We start from the raw sequence: 17,257 nt of genomic DNA on the forward strand, positions 1-17,257 counted from the left end.
CTGACAGGAGCTGATCTTCCTGCTTTAAAAGTTTACTGTCAGTCTGGGTGTCTCCCACAGCCCATTCCTTTGAACATCTCCAGTGCAGACCAGCCAGAGCACCAGCCAGACAGCCGCAGCTACAGTCATTATGTTTAATTATTAATGGCAAAGGCGTGTTTCGCTTTATGATAGTGATTTGTCATTGACATTATAATCTTTTCATTATAAAGAGCACAGATCAGAAGCTCAGAGCTGAATATCTTGTTTGCATCAGTCAGAGGAAAAGGCATTTGTTGAACAAAGCCAAAACCAAAAGAGAAAATCATGTGGTGATATAACTGGTGTAAGCAAAACATTTGTTCATAATGTGATTTTGTTTCCTTTTAAACAAATAAAAACTAAAAAAACTAGTTTAAATTTAAATAAGCATATAAATTATGAAATCCTTATGTTGAAATACTGAGCCTCAAAATATTTAAAAAACATATGTTCTGAACAATGCGATTTTTAAGTGAAATTTTCCAAAGTATTTGCTTTTTGAATTTGTTTACATTTCAACAAACTGCGATTACTTTTGGTAATTTTCTCTAATTCCATAGGCATCGGTGTTTTTTTTAGTACTTTTGTTTAGCTATTTTCAGTAGTTGTCTCAGTCAATGTTTAGATTTGTTAATTGCTTATGACATTTATTATGTGTACCAAAGCTGTCATTTTCTTTAGTATTGACTTTAGAAACGATAGGTTGACTCAGGCTCTGTTTCTGCTGACTTGCTAATTAACTCAAGAATAGGCAAAACTGTGTTTTACCCCCCATCATTAAACTTGAACATCTGACATGCATCAAAATGTGGGCCTCTTCAGTTCAGCTCATGTCTGACCGAGTGGGTGGTTAATGTTAAAACTTAAGCTACATTGACTATTAGGTTTTAGCTCACTGGATAATTAAAAATAATAGTTTTTTTTTTAATTTTCACAAGTCAGATCCAGTCTAAACAACAGTCTCATGGCAGCATGTAACTATTTTATGTTTTGGCGAATTGGCTGATTCGTATGAATTTATACGGTCAGTAAATTTCTAAGATTTTGTATTATTTGTTTGTTAGGATCTTACTGGACAGTTTATTGGTTCAATCAGACACTTATGGAAATTCTAGTGACGTGTGCCTTGGTCTTCTTGCTGGTTTTTGGTGGGGCTTGCTTTGTGGACGGCCCCAAGGAAGCCTGTATCGCAGACACTTCCAAGGGTGATGCAGGTCAGAAAAGGCCGTATCAAGCATCAGAGAATAAGCCGAGCCGCTGCTCCTACACTTTCATTGTACCGCAACAGAAGTTAATGGGGGCCGCTTTGTGTGAGCACCGAGGCGGCTCGTGTCAACCGCTCTGAGGCATCCCTGCACGCGCTGCTGTACTGGCAGCAGGAACAGCTGGACACAATGCGTGGGCAGCTGGAGCAGGAGAGTGCACTGGCCAATGAGATGAGAGTTCTGCGCAGGGAGAGCGTCAACATGAACGCCTGCATCACCCAACTCTACGCCCAACTGCTGAGACTGAGTTCATTCAGAAGAAGGATCAGACTTTGGAGCAATGGAGTCTCGACAGTTTGGTGCTTAATGCAACAGTCCAGGCTTTTAGCTATAGCTAAAGCATTTGCTTAAAATAACATTATTTTGTGTATTTGGTGTAATGAAATGTGTTCATGCGGTTTAAGGTTAAAAAAACACATTATTTTCCACATAATGTACATTATTGTTTCTCCTCTGCCCCGCCTTCTGAAACGCAGCGATTTTTACAAAGCTCATCGGTCTGAAAAGCGAAGTGTGCTCTGATTGACCAGCTATTCAGTCCGTTGTGATTTGGCGAATGCCTCAAGTGTGTGATGGAAATGTTATGCCCCTTGTCATACCTTGATGCGTGTCCCGGCCAGAACACTGGCGCTACAAGAGAAAAACAATTAAACCCATAACAAACGAGCCATTTGTTGCATCCAGTGGGGACATAATTACGGATTATAATGACTTATACTATGTTTTTACGCGTTGTGTTGCATCGCGCTGCGTAAACATAAAACCATATCTGCATTTGTGATCGGAGAAACAACAAACAACAAGCTATACTCTACACACTGCTGAAAACTTGCGTTTGAATCATCATTGGCAAATCCTTTACATATGTAAATGTACTTACAGACTGTGAGTCAGAACAGCCAGCATTGTAGTCTTCTCTCCCAGCATCAGGAAACAGTCCTCCATAAAATGTGCTGCACACATCTGAATATTTGGGTTGAACTATTCTGGAAACAGTGTTGTAAATACAACTTAACCACTGATTTCTAGTGTCCTCTTTTGGAAGGCCAAACAAAGTAGATTAGTTTTCACAATGAAACAGCGTCTCCACGACATGGCACTGGCGGCAACAGCGAGAATCAAAGTTGTTGAACATTTGGGCGGCGTTATGCAAATCTTCCCACAACTTTACAGATCTTATCTATTCACAAACAGCTTGTAACACTCCAAAGAGAAAGGAAAACTTAAAATCGCATCATATGACCCCTTTAAGTCTCTGCTCAGATTTTTCACTGAGAATGTCTCAAACTGTGCACAGATTTGCAATACATTTTTATATGAACAACAACAACAAAAAAAGTTTACTTTAGCATATAAAAGTAATATAGTTTAAAATAATATACTTAAGTATGAAATTAATGTAATGTTTAAGACACTTAATTGCAAATAAATGAAAGTGTATTATGATTTAAATTAATATTAAAAGCAGTTGGTTGAACTCTTAAGTGATTTTTTGACCCACTTAAGTAGGACTTAAGCACATCTTTTGACAAGCATTTATGGTAAACTAAAAATGTTAATGCCATTTCTGTTTAAATGTATATTCATGTATTTCAGTGTATTTTTAAACACATTTGTAATAAAGAAGTTGTAATGTAGTAACTTTAACATAAATTGTACATTTTAAAGCAATATTTAAATGTAATATTGCATAACACACTTCTTTATAACATGACACAACATGACACTATTATATTATCTGCGTACATTTTTTTTAAATACTTTTGAGATTTGAAGTACACCAAATGTGCAATGGCAAATCCTGACAGGTCCTGCAGGTGTCCAGCAGTTACAGTGAGCATGATGCACTCACTCCTCTAGTAAGCAACCAGAGCCAGCTAATCACAATCTGGAGAAACAGTGCCAGCTCAAGAACCCCACTAAAGCTCTGCAGGTAAGAGCCATCTGGTATGTATTCTGTGCCTTTGCGCTTTTGCTTTGTAATGTGGACTTTTATGTTGTAGTTTTACTTGTTTCCAGTTTCTGTTTCCCTTTGTCATTACATTAGTCTGATTGTTTCCAGGGGTGTTTTCCAGAAAGCACAGTTAACTTACCGTCAGCTAAACCCTGAACTTTCGGTTGATTAACCCCAAACCTTGCTTACTCGAGGTATGTGGTTCCAAAAACGCGTCTTTTGTTCAGTGGTCGTTTACATGCTTAGTGCATATAGCCACCTAATTGATGGCTGTGCAATCGTTTTTATTTATTTTTTCCGTTTAATCTTTAATCCTTGAGAATATGAATTATATTGTTTGTTTGATACTAATTATATATTAAGTCATATCAGATATGTATTTTGATTTAGAATCTAGACATTAGGCTATAGTGAGATGATAATATAAAATGTAATAATTAAATATACATAATATAATAAATTAAACATTACCTTGTGATGTTGTTTTATTGTTTTTACTGATGGATGTTTTTTTGGAAAATAAAATAAAGAATATTACCTTGTCATAGTGTTTTCTAATTTATACAGATAACTATTAGGGCTTCACATTGACATATCATACATTATTATATATATATATATATATATATATATATATATATATATATATATATATAAAATAGGCTATATTACATATTGTAATATAATATAATGTTGTGAGCTATCTGTCACGCCCACTGAAGGCTCGTCAGTAGATCACACGTGCGCTGAAGTGAACTAACAGGTTATCTTTAGAGAGCAAGTTACTATGGTTACTTACCTTGAAAGTAACCTCAGATTTTGGAACTGAAAGCTGAGGTTATCCGCTTGCTTATCCTCAAACATACCTGGTTATGTCACATAACCTGCTTTTTGGAACACCCCCCAGATGTGTCTAGTAGTCTTGTTAACCCCTGTATATATAGCCCTTGTGTTTCCTGTGTTCATTGCCTTGTGGTCTTCCTCTGACATAATGCTGCTTTGACTATCGGGAAGAAGCCTGCTGTGGAGCTCGCCTCATGTGGATTCAGAAGAAGTGGGCATCAAGGGTGCATGGCAGCCACAAAGGGGGCATTCGCAAGCACCCTTCTGAAAGCTAAAACAGTGAATGGGACACCTTACATTCTCATAGACTTAACAGACGTGCTTACAACGTGGCCATTGTAAGTCCACAAGAGTGTAATACACATGAAGTGTGCCATTTGGGATTGGGCCATAGTCTGGTGTTGTCCTTTAATGGATGTGACGTCAGTGAGTTCAGCCATTGGCTTGCATCTTGTTTCTTGCTTTTGTGGTTTTTTTTTTTTTTGTTTTTTTTTTTTTTAATTAATATTTTCTTTTTTTTGATACTGTTGTTCGTCTTTTATTTATTCTTCTTTTGTGAAGTATTATGTTTTTTCAGGTTTTACTTTGGAAATCTCACAAACACGCAGGTGCAAACCAAAGTGAAATTTCTTATGAATTTCTTTCAGGAAACCACATCACTTTCAGTTCAACAGTCAAGTAGGTTGGTGAATGTGAACACAGAGCCTAAAGAAGTTGCCAGCAATGTCCAAAGAGACCAGAAACAGAGTCCTCCAGAACTGCTGAAGACCTTTGATGACTTGCCCAGTCTGCCAACAGACACACCTTTCATCAGTTACCCTGTGACTAAATCTCCAGGTAGCCTGAAAATCCCTAAAGGCTAGGGTGTAGCTGGCACTGCTTCATGATTTCTAAGTTGTTTTGAGTTGTTTTAGTGTGTTGCTGTGTGTTTTCTAAGGTGTTCAGTGTGGTTACTAGGTACTGAATGACCCAATAATTAAATGACCCAGTGTGGTCCCATCTGTGACACATCTTTTTTTTTGCCTGTTTTATCATCCAAGTCAAAAAATGCTCAGCCCACTTCAACAAGCCACTTTAGCCACTTGTTGCTGTCTACTTATGAATTGGCCAAGTATATGATACATTACCTAGTGTTTTAAAATCTGTTCAGCTTGTCTGTTCAGTCATGTAGTGTATTATCCATGGGTAGCAAGGGCATGTCCAGGTTTAATCCATGGCCCTTCACAACTGATGGGTGCACTCTAAAAACAAAAGGTGCTAAATAGCACTAAAGGTGGTTCTTTGGCTCGTAATCATAGGGGAACCACTTTTAAGTGCCATATAGCACTTATCTTTAAAGGTGCTGTACAGCACCTTTGTCAAATGGTGCTATGTAGAACCATAAGAGGTGCCATAAAGCACCTTGATTGTTTACAATTTCTTCAACAAAATGGTGCTCAACAGTGATTCTTTGGCTCGTTATAGGGGAACCTCTTTTGGCATTAATGGGACTTAAGCTTTATAGTACATTTGTCAAATGGTGCTTTACAGAACCTTTTTTTTTAGGTAGTAGGCCATTATCATGTTATATACTACAATGTTTGAGTCAATATGCTTCTAAATGACGCTTTTATACCAAATCGTGGATTGAAAGATTCAAAATCCTGTACTAAAAGCTTACTGATGAACAAAATACATTACACTTTTAAAATAGTTTAATTCATTTCTTTTAGTTGCAAATATAATCAGTGCTTTTTAACATTAACAACACTGGCTAAAGGAGTTAGAAAAAAATAGAAGGAAAAAAAATAGAAATTGGAATAGGCCCCAGAAAGAGAAAAGAGAAAGAGAGAGAGAGAGAGAGAGAGAGAGAGAGAGAGAGAGACTCTATGCACAGATTGAGTTGTACACTCTTTTAATTGTGACAGGAAGTCCGGCTGCATCCTTCAATTTTTAAGACAACGCACTCCAGGAAGGTCAGTGTCTTTTTCAGTCCTTTAGGATATTGGATCCCAAACAGAAAATATATACAAAGGGATGAGGCCCAGTGCCATTGAGATGTCCTCACTCTCCTCAGTAATGAACCTCAACTTCAAACAGCAACCCCGGGTCCTCCTTAAACAGTGCAGGCAAAGAGCAGAATAGCTGCTTCCAACTGTAGTCCTTTAAACAAAAGAAGAATTAGGTAACATAAACATGGTGGATGCTTTTATCTAATAAGTTTTCTTTGTTTTTCAATTAATTACTAAGACAGTAATTATTACTACCTTTAATAAACTAGAAATTAGTCTTTATTATTACACAAGACAGATACATGCAGAAATGTATGATCTCAGGCAGATATGGGTGTCAGTCAGTGATACACAGAAAATCTAAGTAGTGCAGATTTAATTACCTTTTTTCAGTCTGCCATCTTCACAGTCATCAACCACATGCCTGAACTTCTCCATCAGGGGACTCTGTGAAACTTGAAGGACTTTAGATGCCATTACCGAGAGCTGAGAGAGAATCTGTTGGGTCCACATCAACGTTGGTACGGTCTTTCAGATCCCAAAGGAGCTTATGTTAAGATGAAGGAAAAGTAAAAAAATACATAGTCATAACTCGTTAGTCATAAGTCATAACTAAGGAGGCAATTACTATACACTGCTGTACTTACCATTTTGGCCAGTCTGAAACATGGAAACTCAGAGATAATGTCCTCCGTGCTGTGGTTAGACACAAAATTTCTCTGGTAGATTTTTATCATCGCCATCCTTTCACAGAATTCCCCCAAGTCAATATCTTTCAACCACTGGCAAACTTGGACAGAAGTCCAACCCGTGAAGTCTGTCATAACCTGAAGAAAGAAAGAAAATAACAAAACAAACAAATTACAACACTAGGATGAATGTAAGCCTATAGAGTAACTTATAGACCTATCAACAGCAGCCCAGTGATGACAAACATTAATTATTTAAATATTTTGTGCATGTTGACAGTATTTTATGATTTGACACGGACATTTGAACCTTATTTGAACATTGGGATAGTTGGTTGCCATTAAAGTCTGAATGTGTATCCCTCAATTTTTTTTATTTGTTTTGCAATGAAAAAATAAAGACATGGATATCTTGAATGACATCGGGGTTAGTAAATTATCAGGACATTTTTATTTTGAGGTGACCTAACTTAAACCTTTAAATGTACTCTACACTAGCAGGCGAGACACTAACGTTACATGTGAATAGGGTAAGACTACACAGTATCCATGGTAACGATGCAGCTAGCTATAAAGCCCGCCACTGGGGGAATTAGACCATCGCTATTAGTGATTTGAAAAGATATTAAACGGTAGTGTTATAACGTTATATCTGGAGAAAGTCAAGAAAAGAACGACCCCAGTTAACTTACACTTAAGTTTCTTAACTTAACAATACAGTTCAGTGTGTTTGTGAAACAACATATTTTATTAGCCAACACGGTTGGTCAGGCTCCTCAGTCAGCTAACATTAGACTGATACTAAACTTAGCATTAATGTCACAAAACACGGTAAAACTTTTGCAAAATACAATGAAAAGTTTCCCCTGACAAGTAACGTAACGTTAATTGTATATTTCAGTCGCAGTATGCGCTATGACACTCACCTCAAAGGATATCTTCTGTCTCTTTTTAGAAATGTGTTCGTCACGTTCGTCGTCGTCCTGGTTTTGATTGACGTCGAGTCCAACGGTCCAGTTTGAGAAATGCGGCCCTCGCCCTCGCTCACGTGGACCTGAACTGCACAGTGCACACTATTCGGCGCATACTCGCATAGGTTTATATACAGTCTATGGTTTTATATATATATATATATATATATATATATTATATATATATATATATATATATATATATATATATATATATATATATATATATATATATATATACATATGATTTTTTATTATTTCTTTTATTGAACTTAAAAAATTCTTGATACATTTTCACATTTTGTAAGTAGAAATTGAAACACGTTTTTAAACATAACTTCTCTCCTCACTCATTTTAGGCTAATTATTTGAGGCCTATACCTACATAAATAACAAAAAGCAATTGATGAATATGAATATACGTTTTATTGAAGTTTGTGACATAATTTCGGTATATATCTGACTTCACATCCACACCAAAAAAATTTCTGTGGTCAAAAAGTCTTGTGTGGAGGCCTTGGATATGTGCCTTGTGTTCAGGAAAATCACTGTATTTTAATGTCATTTTTCTAATCCTATTACCAACTAAAGCTAAGACACTTAGGATATTAGAGAACTAATATCACTAAGAATTAGGGGCTTAACAGGTTATTTGCATGGTTAGTGGTGCCATATAGCACCATATCCACCGCAAAGAACCGCTGAAGAACCGCTGAAGAACCAAACTTGGCTTAACAGGTTCTTTAAATGGTAGTGGTGCCATATAGCACCATATCCACCGCAAAGAACCCCTGAAGAACCGCTGAAGAACCATTATTTTTTAGTGTGTGGTGTGGGCAGATAAGCTGCAAAATAGGGTCAATGAGGGTGCTCATAAGCACCCTAATGAATAATAAAAAGCAGATTTAATTGTGTTCATTTAAATGAATGACATAACGATTGCTTATATACAGAAAGGCTTTGGGAAACAGGATGGAGAATACTGGCTTGGTTTGGGGCACCTGCACTGGCTCACCTCTCAGGCCACCTACAAGCTGAAAGTGAAAGTGAAAGTGACATGCTCAGAATTCGTGCTCTGCATTTAACCCATCCAAAGTGCATACACACAGCATTGAGCACACACACACCATGAACACACATCCGGAGCAGTGGGCAGCCATTTATGCTGCAGCGCCCGGGGAGCAGTTGGGGGTTCTGTGCCTTGCTCAAGGGCACCTCAGTCGTGGTATTGCCGGCCCAAGACTCGAACCCACAACCTTAGGGTTAGGAGTCAAACTCTCTAACCATTAGGCCACAACTTCCCCGTAAAGGGAAGTAGCCATGGAAGACTGGCAAGGATGACAGGTGTTTGCGGAGTATGACAGCTTTCAGGTGGAACCAGAGAGTGACTGGTACTGACTACAGTTAAGCACAGGCAGTTATCAAGGCAAAGCAGGAGACTCCCTCTCATGGCACAACACTAAAGCATTCACCACTCTGGACCGCGATAAGGATGCTTTTTAAAAGCCTTGTGTTCTCTATCCTCCATAGGTGACTGTGCTCATTACCAGAAGGGTGGCTGGTGGTACCACATGTGTGCCCACTCCAACTTGAATGGGTTGTGGTATAGAGGAGCCCATTACAGAAGTCAATACCGGGATGGTGTTTACTGGGCAGAGTTCCACGAAGGCTCGTACTCTCTAAAGAAAGTGGCCATGATGATCAAACCTGCTTAACGTGAACAGAAACAAATCAGCAGAGCACCCAGAGAATTGAGAATACTTCGTATGAGTGCCACTTTTTGCCACCTTTTCTTCACAAAGATGTGACAATGAGCACTAAATGTTTTTGAGGAGCTTCAGGTTATTTTATTAGAGATCTAGTCTTAAAGTTTTATTAATATTTTTTAAACAAAGACATGATTTGAATATTTTTATTCGGATGAATTCTAATGCATAACTGTATTTTTAAAATATTTACATTAGATTGCTGTTTTTTTTTTCAACTGTCAAATATAAAAAGGGGTATTTTGGAAAATTGCATATAATGTACATATTTTTAGTCACTACCTGAATGTTATCTATTTTTTTTTTACTTTTTTTTTTCTTTAAACTACAACAGTATTAATTTTAAATTAGATTATGCATTTCATTTTGCGTCTTTTTCTATTGCATCACATGTGTGGTTTTCCTCTTTCTTACTGTGAGTTTTAGCAGGATTTCCTGTTCGCAGATGCTTCATGCCACGCTTCAAACCTTTATCACAATTAAGAGAAAATAAATCCTTTTCACAAACAATACCAAAGGATACTCTGCATCTATCATCCATCTCAGCAGTTACCGGCATTATTGCTTATCACTTGCTTGACAATGCTTCTGCTCCAGCCGTTGATAGGTCTCTTGCTGATCAGCCTTGCTCATGGCGGTAAGTTCTCACCATTTTGTCTTGAGTATCTTTCTGTAGATCCTTTCAACTTTTTAAGTATTTAGACAGCTAGAATCCCAGCAAGTCATCTAGGGAGGGAGTTCACCATTATTTTTGCAGTCTTGTTTATTTTTTTTTGTTTTTATGTATTTTTTTCTTTCTTTCTTTAGCCATCTTAACACTGAAGCTGTTTTGATTGTGTCGAAGGTGATGTGGTTAGACCTACATGTCTAAAAAGGGTTTTAAAACTATCAAACTTTGCAATGTGTTCCATCTGATTTTAATTTCTAAAGCCAGAAATCACTAACTTTTTATTTGCCAAAAGCTACTTTGTGACTTTTGAAAAGTTATTAGAGGGTGTGGTAGGTGTGAGTCTCTGACCAGAAACCTAAGCCTCGTGTAGGCAGTCCTTCAAGTTGCTTTCACACCTCTAACGCCTAAACGTTTACGACATGTTGACCTTTATTTTTCCTCTGTACACAGGCTGAGAACATTATGAATGAGATCATTTCATGTATGAGAACTTTTATAGAGACTGAATATTGACTGAATTGATAAGTAGACATTTTTGATATGGATGTGGTTACTATGGTGTTTTGAATGATTGGCATCTCTAAAGGGATTCTGTGTGGGATGGTAGGTGGTTGTTTACTGGTTTGGAAAAAATAATAGCAACAACCCACATGATCTGACATTAATGTCTGTAGTGGTGCAGGATCAGTTACGTACCAAAGTGTAGTTACACTGACTTACAATTAATGAGACTATTAACAGTGAGACAGCTCAAGTAGGAAATGTTAGTACATGCAGTTATCCACATCCTAACCATAAGCTCTGCTCTTCCACACAATGGTAATGACAGAAACTTCAACATAACAAAAACTCTTTCAAATGTCAAACATAACTGAACATTAAACATTAACAGATGTTTCCTTTCACTCAAAAAACACATCATTTCAATATTTACTCTCAATATCCAGCTATATATGCAAAGCACGGTGGGAACTAATAATCACCATCAAAATAGAACTAAGTCTCTTCATTAAAAATAGATGTCTTCCGTCATTTTCTCTTCTTTAACTTTCAGTTTTAATTAGTTCCTTATTTCAAGCCTCAAAACGGCATAAATTTCCATTAAAAAACTGAGGAAAACACATCTCTTGGTTTTATTAGTGAAATGTTCTCAATATTTTCTACACAACACTGAACAACCCATGACCCATGGTTAATTTTTACAGTGTAGTATTGAGAACAATGATAACATTAATATATGTTGTTATATATATATATATATATATATATATATATATATATATATATATATATATATATATATATATATATAATATATTTGTTCAACCAGTTTCACTGAGGTGTTACAAGGAAATTTATTTATTTACCCTTAAAGGGCTAGTTCACCCAAAAATTAAAATTCTGTCATTATTTACTCACCTTAATGCCGTTCTAAACTTGGATGACTTTATCCCAAAATATCTTCTTTTAAGTGCCAAAGGCATAGAAAGACATAAGGGTGAGTAAATGATGACAGACTTTGCATTTTTGGATGAACTATCCCACAGAAACTAACCCACGGAATGTAATAGCAACTTTGTAGATGAGTTTGTTTCTTCATTAGAACAGTTTTGGAGCAATTTAGCATTACATCACTTGATCAAGTGGATCCTCAGCAGTGAATGGGTGCCGTCAGAATGAGAGTCCAAACAGCTGATAGAAACATCACAATAATCCACTAATAATCCATATGACTCCAGCCAATAAATTAATGTCTTGTGAAACAAAAAGCTGTGTGTTTGTAATAGACAAATCCATCATTAAGGCATTTTAAGTTTAAACGGTAACTTCTGGCCAAAATCAAGTCCATAGTCTATAATAACGCTTTCTTTGGCATGTAAACATTGCTTGATGCATATTTCTCTCTCAACTTTATTAATGGAGAAAGAAATATTATGGATATAGGACTCATATTTTAGCTGGTAACAAGAGTTTTAAGTTAAAAACGTTTTAATGATGAATTTCTTTATTACAAACACACAGCTTTTCGCTTTGGAGTCAGGGGGATTACTTTTTATAAGCTGTTTGAACTCTCATTCTGATGGCACCCATTCACTGCTGAGGATCCACTGGTGAGCTTAATGTAGTGATGTAAAAGTGATGTAATGCTAAATATCTCCAAATCTGTTCTGATGAAGAAACAAACTCATCTATATATTGGATGACCTGAGGGTGAGGACATTTTCAGCACATTTTCATTTCTGGATGAAATATTCCTTTAAGGAAGAGTGCTATTACTTTCTGTGGGTAAATACAAGGCATACAATTCATAAAATATAAATGCTCAATTTTTGATGATTATCAGAATTTGTTACGTCAAACACAAAGATTTGAGTCTGTAGCAAAGTAATTTAGTGAAAGTCAAGTAGAAGTTCAGTTTACATGACATGTTTATAGCTTGACTAATGTTTAGCAACTCTAATAATAATACTTACTGCACAAAGATTATTTTTATCATAATGCATTGGCTTTGTTTGTTCTCTTTTGCAGACTGCCCCATTTTGATCAGTCCTGTTGATGTGGTGGTTGAATATGGAGATTCATTTTCAGCGAACTGCTCCTCCACTGATGAAACAATCCAGTTCGGCTTGAGTTGGGAGGGATATGATAAAACAATGAAGAAGACTGAAGACGACATATTTGTGGATGTGACGAACTGGGAGATGAACCTTACTTGTTACATGTACTCTAATAAAACAAAGTGTTCACAGGGTCTTCCAGTTACTATTTACAGTGAGTTCCCCCCCCCCCCCCCCCAAAAAAAAAAAAAAGTTTGTGTTTTTTTGGAATTCACTTATAACTGTGAATATCGATATCTCTGAAATCTGTTTACAGAGACTCCAGACAGTGTGTCCATCAGCATTGTGAATCACACAGGACCAATGATAGAGGGACAGCAGTATGAGCTCCAGTGTGACATTTACAATGTGGCTCCTGTTCAGGAGCTCACTGTCAAATGGTACAAAGGACAGACTCTGCTGAATCAAACCACCTTCACTGAGGATAACAAGAGTCCAGTGAATGAAACCGCCACACTCCAGATCCGTCCAGACAGAGCTGATGATGGAGCTCAATACAGGTGTGAAGCAGAGCTGGATCTGGGAGAAGATGGACCTCAATATCCTACAGAATCTTTACAACCTCTCAGTGCTGAACTACACTGTAAGTTTATTATTTCCAAGATTGCCATTTATTTAAATTTATATTTTCTAAAGGGCCTTCTAGAGTAAAGGAACGGTCTTATTTCATCACCCATAGAGATTTGCATATTAACAGATAATTGCATTAACATAGATAAAAAAAAGTTTCATTACAATATTTTTAGTGATCTGTTAATAACAGCTGCTCAGCATTGTGCTGTTGTGCTGATAAATGTCTCTCTGTCCTCCTCAGATAAACCAAAACACTCCAGTTCAACAGAGACCATCATTAAAAACGATGAGGTCACGCTAAACTGTACAGTGAAGGCAAACCCGGCTCCTACGTACACATGGCACTCAGAGCATCTGAAAGAGGAGATCAGCTCCTCAGTGCTCCAGTCCCCCACACTCAGTCCAGGAAACTACACGTGCACCGCCACAAACTCTCTGGGAAGTGACAGCAAAGTGTTCATCATCGAATCTAAAGGTCAGTTTTGAAAAAACACATCTACCACTTTGTCCTCAGGCAGTGTTAAGTTACAGTTTCTAATTTTTACATTCACAGTCCAAAAGAGTGCTGCAGTGATAACATATTGTAGTGATAGATAGAAAGAGAGATAGATAGATAGATAGACAGACAGACAAAATGTATTTATTTTATATAGTAATAAATGGTGCATAAATTAGAGGTGAATATTGTCTAGTACCATGAAATCCCATCAAACTACAAAATATTAAACAAGAAATATCATTGATACACAATACAGTACATTCATTTAATAAAAAATATATGTTGCGCTTATTGTCTTCTGTCTGTTTTGACCACCGATGATCGCAAGAGAGGAATACAACATGGTTAAAAAAAACGTGTTGCATTTTTTCATTCCATTGCCCTGAGTCTCATGGTTTTAAACTCAAAAGCAAGTTCTGTGTGAAAAGTCACTAAGGCATCTCTAATTGTATTGCTCACACTTGTGAAAAGCTATTTTATTTAAGCTTCACATTGCCAAATATATGAAGGAATGTTGCACAGTACTGGATAGATAGATGATTGCCCAAACTGATTTGTAAATAATGCTGTTATTCTGTGATAGAGCTTCATTGGTTTTCAATCACATCTTGTTCTGTAGAGAGTCGATGTCCTATTCAACTCATCCCACGGAGAGCTGTTGTGAGGTACGGCGATTCTGTTGCAGTTAACTGTAGCGCTACAGTCCCACATAAAGGGTTGGGATGGGAAGCCAGTGAGGGAGGAGTGCCCATGACCAGAGACAAAAATATGATCACATGGACAGTGTCACACCTGACAGAATGGGACATACAGCCATTCTGCTACATAAACCATGAGGAACAGTGTCAAGTACAGCTCCCGGTCACTATTTACAGTCAGTTTCCCTGTTACTGATATTTTTGTCTTTCCATTCTCAGAAATATCTAATAAATGTACATTCATCACTGCAGATTTCAGAGTTTGTAAATCTTCCTCCACAGAGACTCCAGACAGTGTGTCCATAAGCATTGTGGATCACAGAGGACCAATGATAGAGGGACAGCAGTATAAGCTCCAGTGTGATGTTCACGATGTGGCTCCTGTTCAGAATCTCACTGTCAAATGGTACAAAGGACAGACTCTGCTGGATAAAACCACCTTCACTGAGGATAGCAAGACTCCATTGAATGAAACCGCCACACTCCTGATCCGTCCAGACAGAGCTGATGATGGAGCTCAATACAGGTGTGAAGCAGAGCTGGAACTGGGAGCAGAAGGACCTCAACCTCCTCCAAAAGAAACATCAGAACCTCTCAACATTACTGTATATTGTAAGTGAACAAAATATTGTTTAATGTCTCCACATATGTAAAGAAGCAAGAAATTCTCCCAAAATACAAAATAAATATGTTCTTCTTATCTTTCTATGTTCTTCTTTTCCAGATGCTCCAAAAATTCCATTTTGTGACAGCTGGTCACCATTGACAGGGACCTCATTGGATTCATATCCTTTAAATTTAGATTCTGTTGTGGGTAACCCTCGTCCAAACATCTCCTGGAGACACAAAGCATCATCAGTCAATTCCTCTATGCGTCTTACCAAATTTGATTCCGGCCAATATGAAATCATTGCCAGTAATGACCTTAGTGATTTCAATTGTTCTGTAAACATCACAGTAGAGTGTAAGTGTGAGAGTTCTTCAGGAACTTCAGCTTTAAAACCTGACGTTTTGTCTCTGATTGTGTCTTTAAGTTGATTGTTATCTCCCCAAAATAGATCCTCCAGAACTGAACTGCAGTGAGACCTACGAAGTAAAAGAAGAAACATTATTCGAATTTCCTTGCATAGCCGATGGATTACCAAAGCCTGAGTTCTCTCTCTACAAAAATGGAAAAACTATCCAGCGTGAACTTTTTTCCCCCAACTGGAATGATAGTGGCCGGTATCAATTAACTGCAGAAAACCCACATGGAACTATAAATTCTACATTCACCATCAACATCCTACGTAAGAGAAAAATGCTCTTTAATGTATATTTCTTTAACAATCTTTGCCAATGAATTAACAAAGACAACTTTCTACTTTCAACACAGATGCCCCAGTGTTCTATGCCAGCCAAGAGGATTTTCACGTGAAAGAAGACAGCAACCTAACGCTAGAGTGCAACTCGACTGGTAACCCAGAACCTGAGATGTGGTTGAGCTTCAATAATAAGACCATCTCCACTGGGAGGCGCCACATAACCCTAAACATTGAGAGAGCAACGTCTACCAATGCTGGAGTCTATACATGCAGCGCCGCGAATAAATTTGGAAGCAAGGAGAAAAGATTCATAGTGAAGATAAGAGGTTTGGGCTGTGACTGTGAAAATAAAATGATATTCCCCATGAGATATTAAATGATAGTTCTTTTAATTGCGTGATATATTACTGACATTTAACCATGAAATTAATGTTTAATATTCTACTAGAGTGTAAAATCAGTTCTTCATTAACTGAACATACTTTTTTTTTTTTGCTTTTTCCTTTTTAGATGACTCCCCGAGCAACTTTCCTTTTGTTGTTCTGGTATTGATACTGCTACTTGTTTTCATAATCTTCATTGTGGTGATCTTGATCTTGCGGCAGAAGAAAAATAAAACAGGACATTATGAAGTACAGTCAGGGAAGGAGTTTGAAATGCGTCCGTTAAGCAATGGGGGCCCTGAGTGAGTTTTATCCTGTTTTAATCAGTTAAAATATGCTTAGATTGAAAAAAGATAATATACTGAACATCATCCAGGTTGCAATAAATAAAAACATTCTATAAATATCTGTTGTATAATGTGTAAAATCTAATTTTGTACAGCATGCACTTGTCACTTGTGTATATGATATGGATGATATTTCAGTGACAAAGAAGAATGTTTGAGATGAATAAAAAAAAAAAAAACATTTAAAATGTATCATCTTGTCACATGACAACAAAATGGTTTGCTGTATGTTGGTTATGGTTCTGATTTATCTGCTGTTGTCTTAGGAGATGGTCAATTTTGGTTAAATATGTGTAAAATAAAAAAAGGTTTTTTTTGTGTTTAATAGCTTTTTACTTTTGTTAGTTTTTTTTGAGAGAGATGAAGAGAGAGGATAGACAATTTCCAGGCCAGAAATATGCTTTCTGTGTTAGACAAGTTTGACATTCTGTATTGGGAGATATTTTAGGAGTAATCTGCCTGTTTTTTTTTTTTTTTTTTTTTTTTTTTTTTAATAATAATAATGATACAATAAAGGAGGAAAATGCTGCACAAATTTTTTGAAATTAAATATTTTTAAACAAACTAATGAAAGATTATACCAAGCTACTTTTGCTAAATAAATAAATTGTTTCTTTTTGGAGCCCTTTAATAAGATTATTTCTGTCTTTTTTAAGCCCCACAAA

General features: G+C 36.8%; 1 protein-coding gene, 1 long non-coding RNA gene and 1 pseudogene across 3 annotated transcripts; 2 read left to right on the forward strand and 1 right to left on the reverse strand.

The window, feature by feature from the left end:
- The first annotated feature begins 1,063 nt into the window (after positions 1 to 1,063).
- Positions 1,064 to 1,624, forward strand: LOC109074888 (annotated as a pseudogene).
- A 1,732-nt stretch (positions 1,625 to 3,356) lies between these two features.
- LOC109074887 (hemicentin-1-like) lies at positions 3,357 to 17,223 on the forward strand. 2 transcript variants are annotated; one of them, XM_042719060.1, is made up of 12 exons: positions 3,357 to 3,434; positions 9,265 to 9,498; positions 9,927 to 10,137; positions 12,700 to 12,942; positions 13,045 to 13,371; positions 13,603 to 13,836; positions 14,480 to 14,734; positions 14,841 to 15,170; positions 15,283 to 15,522; positions 15,617 to 15,847; positions 15,934 to 16,188; positions 16,373 to 17,223. In XM_042719060.1, exons 3-12 carry the CDS (start codon positions 10,083 to 10,085, stop codon positions 16,549 to 16,551), a joined length of 2,349 nt encoding a protein of 782 aa, XP_042574994.1. In that variant the 5' UTR covers positions 3,357 to 3,434; positions 9,265 to 9,498; positions 9,927 to 10,082; the 3' UTR covers positions 16,552 to 17,223. The 2 variants fall into 2 exon arrangements, with proteins under 2 accessions (XP_042574994.1, XP_042575000.1); XM_042719066.1 differs by having other exon boundaries at positions 9,946 to 10,137.
- LOC122136303 lies at positions 6,104 to 7,141 on the reverse strand. Its single transcript, XR_006154075.1, has 3 exons — positions 6,722 to 7,141; positions 6,458 to 6,621; positions 6,104 to 6,225 (listed from the first exon to the last, which is right to left on the reverse strand). It is a non-coding gene; the product is annotated as an uncharacterized LOC122136303 (long non-coding RNA).
- Positions 17,224 to 17,257: the final 34 nt, after the last annotated feature.

Source organism: Cyprinus carpio, chromosome A3 (assembly GCF_018340385.1).
Source record: "Cyprinus carpio isolate SPL01 chromosome A3, ASM1834038v1, whole genome shotgun sequence".
NCBI lineage: Eukaryota > Metazoa > Chordata > Actinopteri > Cypriniformes > Cyprinidae > Cyprinus > Cyprinus carpio.